This window comes from Heterodontus francisci, chromosome 7 (assembly GCF_036365525.1).
Source record: "Heterodontus francisci isolate sHetFra1 chromosome 7, sHetFra1.hap1, whole genome shotgun sequence".
NCBI lineage: Eukaryota > Metazoa > Chordata > Chondrichthyes > Heterodontiformes > Heterodontidae > Heterodontus > Heterodontus francisci.
In genome coordinates this window covers 120853606-120868802 of record NC_090377.1, presented here as the reverse complement: position 1 = coordinate 120868802, position 15197 = coordinate 120853606, and the positions used below count along the sequence as shown (strand labels likewise).

General features: G+C 45.8%; 1 protein-coding gene across 1 annotated transcript in view; it reads right to left on the bottom strand.

Annotated features, from left to right (window-relative positions):
• Positions 1-14874, bottom strand: part of LOC137372288 (biorientation of chromosomes in cell division protein 1-like 1) — a 55985-nt gene extending 41111 nt beyond the window's left edge. Inside the window, exons 1-2 of the mRNA XM_068036057.1 lie at positions 14798-14874; positions 13550-13627 (exon numbers count right to left, since the gene is read on the bottom strand). Of these exons, the coding sequence (XP_067892158.1) occupies positions 13550-13627; positions 14798-14866 (147 nt within the window). The 5' untranslated portion in view covers positions 14867-14874. The remainder of the gene's footprint in view (positions 1-13549; positions 13628-14797) is intronic.
• Positions 14875-15197: the final 323 nt, after the last annotated feature.

Genomic DNA, 15197 nt, shown 5'->3' with positions numbered 1-15197 from the left:
CAAAAGTATCAGTTTCTCCTATAGCTACAGAGGAACTAACTGAAATTAAGGAAACGGAGCAATTACAGAAGCAAGTTCCGGGAATATTTCCTGTGTGTGTATTTCCGAGCAATGGCTAAACAGGATCCATTGTCGGAGGTAAAAGGGGCACCACAAATAGATAATCAGGCATCTGAAACCTGACTTGGGGATTTAGATAATCCAAATGAGATGTTTAACTGATCATCTGTCACTGCAGCACAGCAAGCTGATCCAGAGATCTACCAAATAGCACAGACGGCTCTGTCAGAAGCTGAGGTGAAAGGAGTTCCGGAAGGCTATTATATGGCAAACGTGGTTTTGAGGAGGAAATGGAAACTGCCTCATAGGCCTGCTGACGAAGACTGGACATTTGTTGAACAGATAATGGTACCACCTAAATATCGACAAGGATTATTAAGGTTAGCAGACGACATTCCTTTTCCAGGACATAGGGGAATTCGGAAGACCAAATCACACAGAAGCAAACATTATTACTGGCCAGGTCTTACAAAGGATGTGAGACAATTTTGTAGGACATGCCACACCTGTCAAATGGTGGGAAAACCAGAACCTACCATAAAACCAGGGGATGAGGTATTAGTGTTGTTACCATCACAGGGAGAACCAGTGAAAGCACGGTTCTGTGGCCCATATAGAGTGATCAAAAGAGTGGGTAAGGTAGATTACTTGATTGACCCCCCTGATCGCCAGATGAAGAAACGGTTGTGTCACATTAATTTGTTCAAACCATATTACCACAGGGAGGAGGATAAGCCAGCACAGGTATGTCAGGTAATCGGGACAGTGGAGAAGGAAAAGGATAGTGAGGATGAGGGAGAAGTAGGCCTAGGAACTTCTCAGATTGAACCTTCAACTATCCAATCAGTGAATGCAGAATGGCAAGGAAAATTAAACAATAGGCAAAACAGCGTGAAGTCCTAACCAGGGCTTTCACAACGTTTCAAAAGGTTTGTAGGGATTAGCCGGGATGTACAACCTTAGCCACACATGAGGTGGGTATAGGGGGAGCCATTCCTTTAAAACGATATCATTGTCGCCAGACAGATAGGCCCAAGTGGAAGCAGAGGTACAATGCATGTTGAAGGGCAGCTTAGTTGAACCTAGTCAGGACAGCTGGAATTCGCAGATGGTCTTGATGACTAAACCTGGTGGGACGGTCAAACTTGCACAGATTCTAGAAAAGTCACTGTGGTAAAGAAGGCAGACTCCTACCCAAATTCTCATTTAAAGGACTGTATCGACAGAGTGGGCAACACAATGTGTCTTAAAGAGACAAATGTGATGGATGGATACTGTCAAATTCCTTTGACACCCCAGCGTAAGAAAGAATCAGCTTCTGTTGCACCGGACAGTGTTTTCCAGTTTCAAGTGATGCCACATAGGTTAACGGGTACTCTAGAAACTTCTCAGAGAATAGTGAACCCAGCAGTGGTCAGTGCTCCTAGCTGTGCAGCTCACCTGGCTCAGGTGATGGACAATAGGGACACTTGGAAGGATAACACAAAACAATTGGAAGATTATGCTTGTAAATTTGAAATGGGTTAATTGGAACAACCTTTTGAAAATTTAAAGCCGAAATGTTCTGGTGGAACTTCTGGCTATAGTCTAAACATTTTTTAGAACTGTGTATATCCATAAATGCGTGAAAAAAAAAGTTAGCATTTTTTCAATTTGTATTTTTTTTACTCATTGTAATGAAATGCATTTCAGGAATGGCATTTCATTCCGCTCGGGGCAGAGGTGTCATGGTCCTGTAGTTTTTTCCCCCGGGAATATGCAGTTTTCCTTTAAGGTTTGCAAAAGATCAGTATTGCTTGAAGAACCAGCAAGCCCTCAGGAGTTATAAGAAGGTGCATTTTCGTTGCCTTAGAAACAACCATTTGGAGACTGCGATTCAAAAGGTGCATTCTCGTTACCATAGATACAGCCACTGGGAGTGAGTATTAAGTGATGCATTTGTTACAATTCAATTTTGAACTGGCTATTTAGTGGAAGACAGTTTGTTCTAACAGAACACAGACACAGGGGACACTGACAGCTGTGGTGTTGGCACCTGAAAAAAAGAGCTCTCAACCATTTAAACTGAAGGAAGAGAAATTTAGTCTGTTTAATTATTATTATCTCTCAAAATTCTAAAAAAAGTCAAACCAAAACATAGATCTCTGGTAATTTAAACTGACGGAAGGGAAGTTAAACTGTGACAATCTTTTATCCCTCAAAAAACTCTAAAGTCAGCTTGATTCTATTGAAAGTGTTTGCAAGTCGTTAATTGTTGAAATTCACTGGAGACGGAAAGCATCACTTACTGTTAGAGTTAGACTACGGACTGTTCTACTGTGGAAGAACCGACTGTGAGGACCTCAAGCAACACTGGATTGTAAATTTGCAAGGACTCTAATTTTTCTATTTTAAATGTTGTTCATATCTTCATAGTGTTTAAGAATTTAGTTCTTCTAATTAAAGTGTTAATTTGTTGATTTAAAGACACCTGGTTTGGTTAGCATCATTCGGGAGTTAATAGATGGTACAACTAGGCTGGGTTTTTCTTTAATTTGGAAAGTTTTAAATGATATGTTAGGCGATCTATGGAGTAACAGGATTGAATTAACAGTGCGTTTCTCCCACCACAATCATAATCGTATATTTTGATTGGGGGCTTTGACTGGAGCGGTCGGTATCCCTGTATCCCTTGATTCCTTTAGCCCTAAGACCTATATCGAACTCTTTCTTGAATATATTTAATGATTTGACCTCAACTGCTTTCTGTGGTAGAGAATTCCACAGGCTCACCACTCTCTGGGTGAAGAAACCCCTCCTCATCCCAGTCCTAAATGGCTTACCCCTTATCTTTAGACTGTGACCCCTGGTCCTGGACTCCCCCGCCATCGGGAACATTCTTCCTGCATCTAGTCTGTCCAGTCCTGTTGGAATTTAGCAGGTTTCTATGAGACCCCCCTCTTTCTTCTAAACTCTAGCAAATACAAGCCTAATCGACCCAATCTCTCTTCATACGTCAGTCCTGCCATCTCAGGAATCAGTCTGGTGAACCTTGGTGAATCAAGTTAATTAAGGATAGTCAACCTGAATTTGTACAAGGCAAATCCTGCTTGACTAATCAAACTGAATTTTTTGATGAAGTAAAAGAGAAGGGAATGCGGTGGATGTTGTTTATTTGGATTTTAAGAAAGTGATAAGGTACCACATAAGGCTACTTAATAAAACCATGGAATAAAAAGGTCAGTGTCCAATTCAACAAAAAATTGCCTTTTGGACAGAAAAGAGCGAGTCGCAGTAAATGGCTGCTTTTCAAACTGGAGGACGATAGACAGTGGTGACCCCAAGGGTCAGTGCTGGGGCCACTGCTTTTTTTGCTATATATAAATAACTTGGATCTTGGAATACAGAGTAGAATCTCAAGATTTGCCAACGACACCAAGCTTGGAGGTTCGGCAGATAGTGAGGATGATATGAACCGCTTGCAACAGGACATAGATAGGCTCGCAGAATGGGCAGAGAGGTGGCAGATGGAATTTAACACTGACAAGTGCAGGGTGATATATTTTGGCAGAAGGAGCAGGGAGCGACAACATATACTTAATGACACAATTCTAAAGAGTGTGCAGGAGCAGAGGGACTTGGGGGTGCATGTGCATCTTTGAACGTGACAGGACACATGGAGAGAGTGGTTAGTAAAGCATATGGGATCTCGGGCTTCATAAACAGAGGCATTGAGTACAAAAGTGGGGAGGTTATGCTGAACCTTTATAAAGCTCTGGTTCGGCCCCAACTAGTGTATTGTGTCCAGTTCTGGTCACAACGCATTAGGAAGGATGTGAGCGTCCTTGAGAGAGTGCAGAGGACGTTTACCAGAACGGTTCCAGGGATGGAGAATTTTAGTTACAAGCTTAGGTTGGAAAAGCTGGGTTTGTTCTTCTTAGAACAAAGGAGATTGAGGGGAGATTTAATGGAAACGTACATGATTATGATAGGCTTAGTTAACAAGGAAAATCTCTTCCCATTAACAAATGGTACAAGGACTACAGGACACAGATCAAGCACTTTGGGTAAGAGATGTGGGGGAATATGAGGCACCGCTTTTTTATGCAGGGGGTGGTAATGACCTGGAACTCACTGCCCACAAAGGTGATGGAAGTGGAGAGAATCAATGACTTTAAGAGGAAGTTTGATGGTCACTTAAAAGAAATAGACTTGCAGGGCTACAGAGATCAAGTGGGGGTGGGACTGACTGGATAGCTCAGTGGAGAGCAGGCATAGATTTGATAGACCAAATGGCCTCCATCCCTGCCGTAAATGACTGTACCCTGCAGGTGCAGCGGCCACCACAAGTGGTAGCGCTACTGAGGTTGCTGAGCTGCTGGCCCTCTGATTGGCCTGCAGCTTTTGGGGGCAGGGTGCCATTCTTAATAGGGCTGGCAGCCCTGGCAACGGCCGCTTAATTGGCTGCCGCCCCCAAGGTGCAGCCCCATGTCCCACTGACCGTTGAAGCAGGGTCGCCACCTGCTTTTGGACCCGGTGACAGGACCCCTGACGCCTCCATAAAATCCAGCCAGTAATTATAAAATTTGGGGATGGCACCAAATTGCGGTGGAGTATGTTTAATATGGAGGACTGCGAGAAGATACAAGAATACATTAATAAACTGGCAGAATGGGTGTGTAAATTGTAATTGAATTTCAATATAGATTATTGTGAGGTGGTGCATTTTGGTAGGAAGAATAAGGAGGCTAGAGTTCCTTGGAAAATAAGAGTCTAAATGGGACAGAGGAGCAATGGGATCTAGGAATACCGATTCTGAATTTGTTATTTTTCTTTCATATTTGGGATGTGGGCATCACTGATAAGGTCAGCATTTATTACTCATTCCCAATTGTCCTTGAGTAGGTGGTGGTGAGCCATATTCTTGAACTGCTGTAGTCCATGTTGGGAAGATACACCTATATTGCTCTACCTGGGGGGACAGGGGAGTTCCAGGATTTTGACCCAGCGACAATGAAGGAACTATGATATAATTCCCAGTCAGGATGGTGTGTGACTTGGAGGGGAAATTGCAAGTGGTGGTGTTCTCATGCACCTGATGTCCTCGTTCTTCTAAGTGGTAGAGGTCTCGGGTTTGGAAAGTGGTGTCGAAGGAGTCTTGGCGAGTTGCTGCAGTGCATCTTGTAGATGGAACAAACTGCTGCCATTATGCACTGCTTGTGGATGGGGTGCCAATCAAGCAGGCTGCTTTATCCTAGATGGTGAGTTTCCTGAGAGTTGTTGGAGTTGCACTCATCTACACAAGTGGGGAGTATTCCATCATACACTTGATTAGTGCCTTGTAGATGGTGGAAAGGCTGTGGGGAGTCAAGAGGTGAGTTACATGCCACAGAATTTCATGCCTCTGACCTTCTCTTGTAGCCACAGTATTTATGTGGCTGGTCCTATTCAGTTTTGGTTAAAGGTTAATCTCAAGGATGTTGATGCTGGAGGATTTAGCGATGGTAATGCCGTTGAGGGTAAATGGTTAAACTCACTCTTGTTGGAGATGGTCATTGCCTGGCACATGTGTGGCACGAATGTTACTTCCCACTTATCAGCCCGAGCCTGGCTGTTGTCCAGGTCTTGTTGCATGCAACCATGAACTATTTCAGTATCTGAGGAGTTATGAATGGAACTGAACACTCTGAAAAGCTTGAGGCAATATCTGAAGAGTTTTTATTATGGTTCTTCGAGATCACTGTAGAATTTAGGGCGGCACAGTGGCGCAGTGGTTAGCACTGCCGCCTCACAGCTCCAGGGTCCCGGGTTCGATTCTGGGTACTGCCTGTGTGGAGTTTGCAAGTTCTCCCTGTGTCTGCGTGGGTTTTCTCCGGGTGCTCCGGTTTCCTCCCACAAGCCAAAAGACTTGCAGGTTGGTAGGTAAATTGGCCTTTATAAATTGTCACTAGTATAGGTAGGTGGTAGGGAAATATAGTGTCAGGTGGGGATGTTGGGTAGGAATATGGGATTAGTGTAGGATTAGTATAACTGGGTGGTTGATGGTCGGCACAGACTCGGTGGGCCGAAGGGCCTGTTTCAGTGCTGTATCTCTAATCTAAATCTAATCTAATCCATGATTGTAGGTAGATCTTGCTTTTCGTTGGGGCCCAGTATTCTTCTTACACCTTGTTCACTGTAGGAGACTTTGCTCTCTTTGGGTTCATGTGTCTTCAATGGATTCAGAGGCTTGTGAGAGAGAGCTGGGAGCAGACAGGAGAGATCCTCTCAATCCAGGAGCAAACAGTCTTTCTGAGTTCAAACTGTTTGTACAATTCAGAAAAACACAGGTTGCCAAGCAGGTTAATCATGTGACTAACTGGTCTGACCACATCTTGGATTGTATCACCTTAGCGGTCTCTGGAATGCTCCTCTTACACACAATACCTGGTGATCAAGGTCCATTGTGGATTGAATGTGTCAGGGAATGATGTCATTCCAATCACTGTTTGTTAATATGCAAATGTCTTTTCCAGCCAAGACTGATCTGTATAATCAGTCCTTTCTTCACTCCAGAAACAGTTTAAAATCAATGTTCATGGCAAAATTAATGTGCCTCATTCTTGGCAGGTGGGAGCCTAGCATGACACCTCCACACCCAGCGGAATGAAATGCAATTTGAGAAAAGGCACATTTCATTAAAAGGGTCGGGAGAAAATATAAGATACAGAAAAAAAATGTGTTTCATTCACAAATCCTAAAACTTATTAAAACTGTCCCCCTTTTGACATCCCAGTAAACATGTGGTTCTTTTTTGGGGAAGTTTCTCCTCCATTTTCCCATTTCTACGGCTGTCGAGGGTCTTTGTTCCTGCTGAGGTAATTTTTTTTCAGGAGAGTCAGTAGTGGGCGGGTCTATCCTGAACTCTCTTTCAGTGCTTTGCTGAGTCATGCAAAGGCTTTTGACTTTGGAGTTGGGTGGTTTTCTTTGGATCTGACTGTGGGGGAGGATTCTTTGTTAATCTCCCCTTTGTCCCAGAGGACACTCCTGCTTGCAGGTATTTGTGCAGACTCTACGGTAATCCCCTGTGGCATTTTGATTAGGTGAGGAATCACCCTCATAGTTTCTCTGCCCCCTAGAGGTCTTTCTTCGTCTCTGCAGGTTCCTGTAAATGCTGTTAGCCACTCTGGTGGGGTGCTTCTAGTGTTTGCATTTACATAGGAGGATGTGGGGTCTAACTTTTAACATTTTCCGGGGTTGGCTGACCGGACAGTCATCCGGGATTCCTTCCGAACTTCCTTTAACCTGCCCTCTTGGTTACTTTTTCTCCTTCTCTTTCTAAACTTTTGCCAGCCTTGTGCCTGCCTGTCCCCTTTAGTTCTCAGCAGTGCTCCCTTACAGTTCACCAGCTCTCTGTTGGGGGGTCCTCCTAACACTGGTACAGGACTTAGGGGTGCAGGTTTCACTGTAGGTTGGGGTTTCCCCTCAACCTGACACATGTGGCAACTCCTGCAAGTACTCCACCATATCTTTGTGGAGTTTTGGCCAGTCAAACTGCTGTCTTATGTGGGCTTTGGTCTTTCGTATACCGGCATGTACAGCCACTGTAGTCTTGTGGGCCCTTCTCAATATTTCTCTCTGGTACCTCTGTGGCACCACTAGCTGGTGAACTACTGTCCACTCCTTGCCCTCAGGTCCGTGAGGAGAACTCCATTTCCTCATCAGTAACTCATTCGTTAAATAGTAGCAATCAGGGACTCCCTCTGCTCCACTTTCAGACTGGGCAGCCTGTGCTAACTCTCACAATACTGGGTCGGCTCGCTGAGCTAGAGAAAATCCGTGTAATTCATTTCCTGGGTCTCCTAACTTTCCAAAGAAAGTCTCAGACAGACAGACATGGTCATCTGCCTGAAGTGCCAATTCAGTCTCCTCTGGGGGAACTGGTTTGATCATGGCCTGATCCACTACACATTCAGGGAAACTGCAGGGGTCCGTCTCCTGCCACTGCCCTGCCTCTCTGACCCCCTACCTCCTGCGGTCTTTCTTTCACTACTGGGGGGGGGGCTACCACCTTCACCCCCTGCCAGATCATTACCTAGGAGCAGGTTAACCCTGTCCACAGGCAAACTAGGGACAATCTCTACAGTCACCGGTCCCAAAACTAGGTCGCACTCTAGGTGCACCCAGTGTACAGGTACAGGCATATACTGCCCTCCAATACCATTCACTACCATTCTGGTGTTGACTGCACTCTCTGGGGAAAGGTCAGGCCATTTCCCAGTAAAAGGGATCTAGTGGCCCCCGTGTCCCTGAGAATTGCTCTGGGCTTGCTTGCCCCATTTGAGGGATTTGGGGGTACTTTCTCTGCACACACAAAACCCTGATAATCTTCAGGAACCCTACTAAATTTTCCTGCACTTGCAGCCGTTAAGCCTCCTGGGTCTCACTCTTACTGCAGTTAAAGTAATAGCTTGTTCTGCTGTACTTTCCATCAGGGTCCCTTCTTCACTGAGCAGGTGTACCCTGAGTAACCATGCAGATTTTCCCTTTAGTTTCCAGCAGTGCCCTGGAATTCCCTGCTTTATTACAAAAGAAGCACACAGGTCCCCAGGTCTCACTCTTGCTCACTGCACCTTCCTTTTTGGCGAGAGGAGGGCCCCCTCTGTCTCCTGCTTTCCTTTCTCTCCCAGGACTGCAAGGGCTCCTATCACCTTCCCACCCTTTGTCCTTTTTGGATTTGTGGGGGTGACTAGGAAACTGACTTATGAATTAAAGCAAACTCATCGGCCAGAACAGCCACTTGCCGGGCTCTCTGGATGCACTGCTCCTCTACATGGGTCTTTATGGAGAGTGGGAGAGAGCGTTTAAGTTCCTCTAACAGATTTCCTTCTCTGAGATTCTCATAACTGAACTGTACTTTAACAGCCTTCAACCACTGCTCAAAAGCCAGCTGCTTACTTCTTTCAAACTCCATATAAGTTTGTTTAGTTCCAGGATTTTAGAGAGTTCCAGGATTTTGACCCAGCGACAGTGAAGGAACAGCGATATAGTTCCAAGTCAGGATGGTGCGTGACTTGGAGGGGAACTTGCAGGTGGTGGTGTTCCCATGCATTTGCTGCCCTTGTCCTTCTAGTTGGTAGAGGTCGCGAGTTTGGAAGTTGCTGTCTAAGGAACCTTGGTGCATTGCTGCAGTGCATCTTGTAGATGGTGCACAATGCTGCCACTGTGCATCAGTGGTGAAGGGACTGAATGTTTGTAGATGGGTGCCAATCAAGCGGGCTGCTTTGTCGAGCTTCTTGAGTGTTGTTGGAGCTGCACCCATCCAGGCAAATGGAGAGTATTCCATCACAGTCCTGGCTTGTGCCTTGTAGATGGTGGACAGGCTTTGGGGAGTCAGGAGGCGAGTTACTCGCCTCAGGATTCCTAGCCTCTGACCTGCTCTTGTAGCCACGATATTTATTTGGCTACTCCAGTTCAGTTTCTGGTCAATGGTAGCCCCTAGGATGTTGATAGTGGGGGATACAGCGATGGTAATGCTGTTGAATGTCAAGGGGAGATTCTCTCTTGTTGGAGATGGTCATTGCCTGGCACTTGTATGGCGCGATTGTTACTTGCCACTTATCAGCCCAAGGCTGGATATTGTCCAGGTCTTGCTGCATTTCCACACGGACTGCTTCAGTATCTGAGGAGTCACGAATGGTGCTGAACATTGTGCAATCATCAGCGAACATCCCCACTTCTGACCTTATGATTGAAGGAAGGTCATTGATGAAGCAGCTGAAGATGGTTGGGCCCAGGACACTACCCTGAGGAACTCCCGCAGTGATGTCCTGGAGCTCAGATGATTGACCTCCAACAACCACAACCATCTTCCTTTGCGCTAGGTATGACTCCAGCCAGCGGAGGGTTTTCCCCCTGATTCCCATTGACCTCAGTTTTGCTTGGGCTCCTTGATCCCATACTCGGTCAAATGCTGCCTTGATGTCGAGGGCCGTCACTCTCACCTCACCTCTTGAGTTCAGCTCTTTTGTCCATGTTTGAACCAAGGCTGTAATGAGGTCAGGAGCTGAGTGGCCCTGGCGGAACCCAAACTGAGCGTCACTGAGCAGGTTATTGCTAAGCAAGTGCCGCTTGATGGCACTGTTGATGACACCTTCCATCACTTTACTGATGATTGAGAGTAGGCTGATGGAGCGGTAATTGGCCGGGTTGGACGTGTCCTGCTTTTTGTGTACAGGACATACCTGGGCAATTTTCCACATTGCCGGGTAGATGCCAGTGTTGTAGCTGTACTGGAACAGCTTGGCTAGGGGCGTGGCAAGTTCTGGAGTGCAGGTCTTCAGTACTATTGCCGGAATATTGTCAGGCCCATAGCTTTTGCAGTATCCAGTGCCTTCAGTCGTTTCTTGATATCACACGGACTGAATCGAATTGGCTGAAGTCTGGCATCTGTGATGCTGGGGACTTCAGGAGGAGGCCGAGATGGATCATCAACTTGGCACTTCTGGCTGAAGATTGTTGCAAATGCTTCAGCCTTATCTTTCGCACTGATGTGCTGGGCTCCCCCATCATTGAGGATGGGGATATTTGTGGAGCCACCTCCTCCAGTTAGTTGTTTAATTGTCCACCACCATTCATGGCTGGATGTGGCAGGACTTCAGAGCTTTGATCTGATCCGTTGGTTATGGGATCGCTTAGCTCTGTCTATCGCATGCTGCTTACGCAGTTTGGCATGCAGATAGTCCTGGGTTATAGCTTCGCCAGGTTGACACCTCATTTGAGGCATGCCTGGTGCTGCTCCTGGCATGCCCTCCTGCACTCTTCATTGAACCAGGGTTGGTCTCCTGGCTTGATGGTAATGGTAGAGTGGGGGATATGCCAGGCCATGATGTTACAGATTGTGGTTGAGTACAATTCTGCTGCTGCTGATGGCCCACAGCACCTCATGGATGCCCAGTTTTGCATTGCTAGATCTATTCGAAATCTATACCATTTAGCACGGCGGTAGTGCCACACAACACGATGGACGGTATCCTCAATGTGAAGGCGGGACGTCGTCTCCACAAGGACTGTGCAGTGGTCACTCCTACCAATACAGTCATGGACAGAAGCATCTGCGGCAGGCAGATTGGTGAGGACGAGGTCAAGCATGTTTTTCCCTCGTGTTGGTTCCCTCACCACCTGCCGCAGACCCAGTCTAGCAGCTATGTCCTTTAGGACTCGGTCAGCTCAGTCAGTAGTGGTGCTACCGAGCCACTCTTGGTGATGGACATTGAAGTCCCCCACCCAGAGTACATTTTGTGCCCTTGCCGCCCTCAGTGCTTCCTCCAAGTGGTGTTCAACATGGAGGAGTACTGAGTCATTAGCTGAGGGAGGGCGGTAGGTGGTAATCAGTAGGAGGTTACCTTGCCCATGTTTGACCTGATGCCATGAGACTTCATGGGGTCCGGAGTCGATGTTAAGGACTCCCAGGGCAACTCCCTTCCTACTGTATACCACCGTGCCATCATCTCTGGTGGGTCTGTCCTGCCAGTGGGACAGGACATACCCGGGGATGGTGATGGCAGTGTCTGGGACATTGTCTGTAAGGTATGATTCCGTAAGTTTGACTATGTCAGGCTGTTGCTTGACTAGTCTGTGGGACAGCTCTACCAACTTTGGCACAAGCCGCCAGATGTTAGTAAGGAGGACTTTGCAGGGTCGACAGGGCTGGGTTTGCCGTTGTCGTTTCCGGGCCCTAGGTCGATGCCGGGTGGTCCGTCCGGTTTCATTGCAGTATTGATTAAAGAGAGCATTGCAGTGCTGGAGAAAAAGGATGTCCCAGAGGGATCGAGGACAGAATCGGTTTGGCTAGAGCTAAGGAACAAAAAAAGTGCAGTTACATTGCTCGGTGTTGTCGAAAGGCCACCAGCTAGTGGGAAGGACATGGAGGAACAAATTTGCAAGGAAATTAAGAAAAGTGAAAAAATTATAGGGTAGTTATAATGGGGGACTTTAATTATCCAAACATAGACTCAGATAGTAGTAGTGTGAAGGGCAGTGAGGGGCAAGAATTCCTAGAGTGTGTTCAGGAAAATGTTCTACCACAGTACGTTGCTAGTCCAACAAGAAAGGAACACTGCTGGACCTGGTTCTTGAGAATGTGGTGGGCCATGTGGATCAAGTATCAGTAGGAGACTATTTAGGGGATAGTGATAATTGTATCATAAGGTTTAGGCTGACTATGGAAAAGGACAAAGAGCAATCCAGGGTAAGAATAATTAACTGGGGGAAGGTCAACTTCAATGGGGTAAGAATGGAGCTGGGCCAATAAATTGGAGTCAAAAGCTGGCAGGAAAACTGGTAGATGAACAATGGGCTACCTTCAAAGAAGAGATAGGTTGATAGGTTAATTGGCCATTATAAATTGCCCCTAGTATAGGTAGGTGGTAGGGAAATATATAGGGTCAGGTAGGGATGTGGTAGGAATATGGGATTAGTGTAGGATTAGTATAAATGGGTGGTTGATGGTCGGCACAGACTCGGTGGGCCGAAGGGCCTGTTTCAGTGCTGTATCTCTAAACTAAAAAAAAGATAGTTCGGGCACAGTCAAGGTATGTTCCCTTAAAGGGAAAAGTAAGGCAAACAAATCCAGAGCTCCCTAGAGTACAAGAGCAAGGAAGTTATGTTGAACTTGTATAAGACACTAGTTTGGCCTCAGCTGGAGTATTGCGTCCAATTCTGGGCACCACACTTTAGGAAAGATGTGAGGGCATTGGAAAGAGTACAGAAAAAATTCATGAGAATGATTCCAGGAATGAGGACTTTCAGTTATGAAGATAGATTGGAGGTTAGGACTGTTTTCCTTGGAAAAGAGAAGATTGAGAGGTGATTTGATAGAGGTATTCAAAACTGTGAGGGGTCTGGACAGAGTAGATAGAGAGAAACTGTTCCCATACACGAACGGATCGAGAATGAGAGGGCACAGATTTAAAGTATTTGGTAAGAGAAGCAAAAGTGACAGGAGGAAAAACTTTTTTACGCAGCAAGTGGTTAAGGTCTGGAATGCACTGCCTGAGTGGAGGCAGGTTCAATTGAAGCATTCAAAAGGAAATTAGACAGTTATATGAAAAGGAAGAATGTTCAGGGTTATGGGGAGAAGGCAGGGGAATGGAACTGAGGGAATTGCTCTTTCAGACACAATGCGCGAATGGCCTCCTGTGCTGTAATGATTCTGTGATTCTGTGAAGTTGGAGCTTGGCTCCTCCAAGCTCTGTGGCATCGTGTGCAAGCTCACTGGCAGGTTGCCCAGTGCACCTAGCACTTCTTGGTTGATGCCCTTCAGCCTGCCTTGGGATCCTTAGCCCTCAAAGCCAGCACGAGTGCCCCTGCAGCAAAAGTAGTATGTGACCTCACCCTCCGGTGAGTTGGGGATATCTGTGGCGTCTTTTCCACCTGTTTAACTCCTGGCCACTTCTGCCAAACGTGTAGACATCTCCTCTAACTCAACCTCTAAAATCAACATGGTGCAAGTATCTGAGCTGGCACTTACATGGTTTGGATTGAATGACGGTTTATCTTCCTGCAGGTCGCTCTCCTCTTCTTCCATTTTTGTCGGGACTTCCGCATTCTCCAAACATGAAATGAAAGAGAGGGACAAGGGTTAGCTTGTGGTGTGACTGAAGAGCACAGAGAGATAGACAAGTGGGTGGTGAAAGCAGCGGCAGCTGGTCACACAGTGTGTGTAGAGTGAAACATAAATCTGAAGCAATAAAGGGGGTTGAGAATCTGCGGCAACGCTCGACCAATTCCAACCCGCTGTCTTGAGCTGTGTGCCACCTTCTGTTGCACGAAGGAAGTGTGATCATGAGAGTCTTGTGATTTGTTTGTACCTTTCATAGAAGAAGAGCTCATAATCTATGTGTAACATGCAAGTTGTAGGTTAGTAAGGAACTGTTCAACAGTTAGCTTAACATAAGTGGTCAGAAAATAGTGGACTTTTTACCCAAAAGATAAAACAGAAAAACATCTAGAAACCGAAAATATAATAGAATGAATTTCAAAATGAAGGGTCATACTTGATTAACTTCATTGAATTTTTTGAAGTAAGCAAAAGAATAGATAAGGATAAAACATTAGATGCAATGTACTTGGATTTTTAAAAAAGCCTTCAATAAGGTACTGCATGGCAGACTCATGATTAAGGTCAGAACGTGTGGATTGAGGACACAAGTAGCAGAAAGGATAATGAGGTGGCTATTAAACAGAAAACAGAGCAGCTGTTAAAGGTTACATCTCCCCTTTCAGAAGTGCTCACTGTCTTTAAGTAGATGCATGAAATCTGCTCCCCTCCCTCACAACCCTTATATGAATGCAGCCAATGAGCAACACTGGACACTCAAGCTGCACACCCCACTCCATTAGATTATTACTTGCTGCCTGGGTCAATCACAGAAGGCATGTGCAGAGCACAAGTGTGTCCTTTTCCAGGCATGATCAGATGCCCAGGCCTTTCAATCTGCCTTCTCTAATTCTCTTTGGCAATACCAATACTGCTTAATGATCTAAGGCAGGAGATCAAGACATCCTGGTTAAATCAACCTTCAACAAAAGAAAAAAAATGTCTGTAATCATACTCAGGATGCAAGTAAATACATTTCTCAGCATATATACAAAATCAGTACACAACTGTCCCAACACTTCAACTTTGAACACACATCACTGACCCATTCTGGCTGGTCCCTCGCTTCATGATTGGCTTCATAATGTGAGGCCCCAATTTTGGGCAATTGATAATTACCTCATAAAGTACGAATTGTGTGGGGATTCCTGGAATTCTATCTTGCCGTATGTCACTCTGCGGAGTCATAAATGCTGTTAATGAAGGGCTAATTCTTGAGAGATCCAAATTTTGATGAATTCCTGAATACTTCTGTAGTGATAAAGAGAAAGATATGTTTTTAAAATTCATTCATGGGATGTGGGCGTCGCTGGCAAAACCAGCATTTATTGGCCATCCCTAATTACCCTTGAGAAAGTGGTGGTGGTAGCTGCCTTATTGAACTGCTGCAGTCCATGTGGTGTAGGTTCACCCAATATAGTCATGGGCTGATACAGCTGTGACAGGTAGATTGGTGAGGACTAGGACAAGTAGGTTTTTCCCTCTTATTGGTTCTCTCACCACCTGCCACAAGCACAGT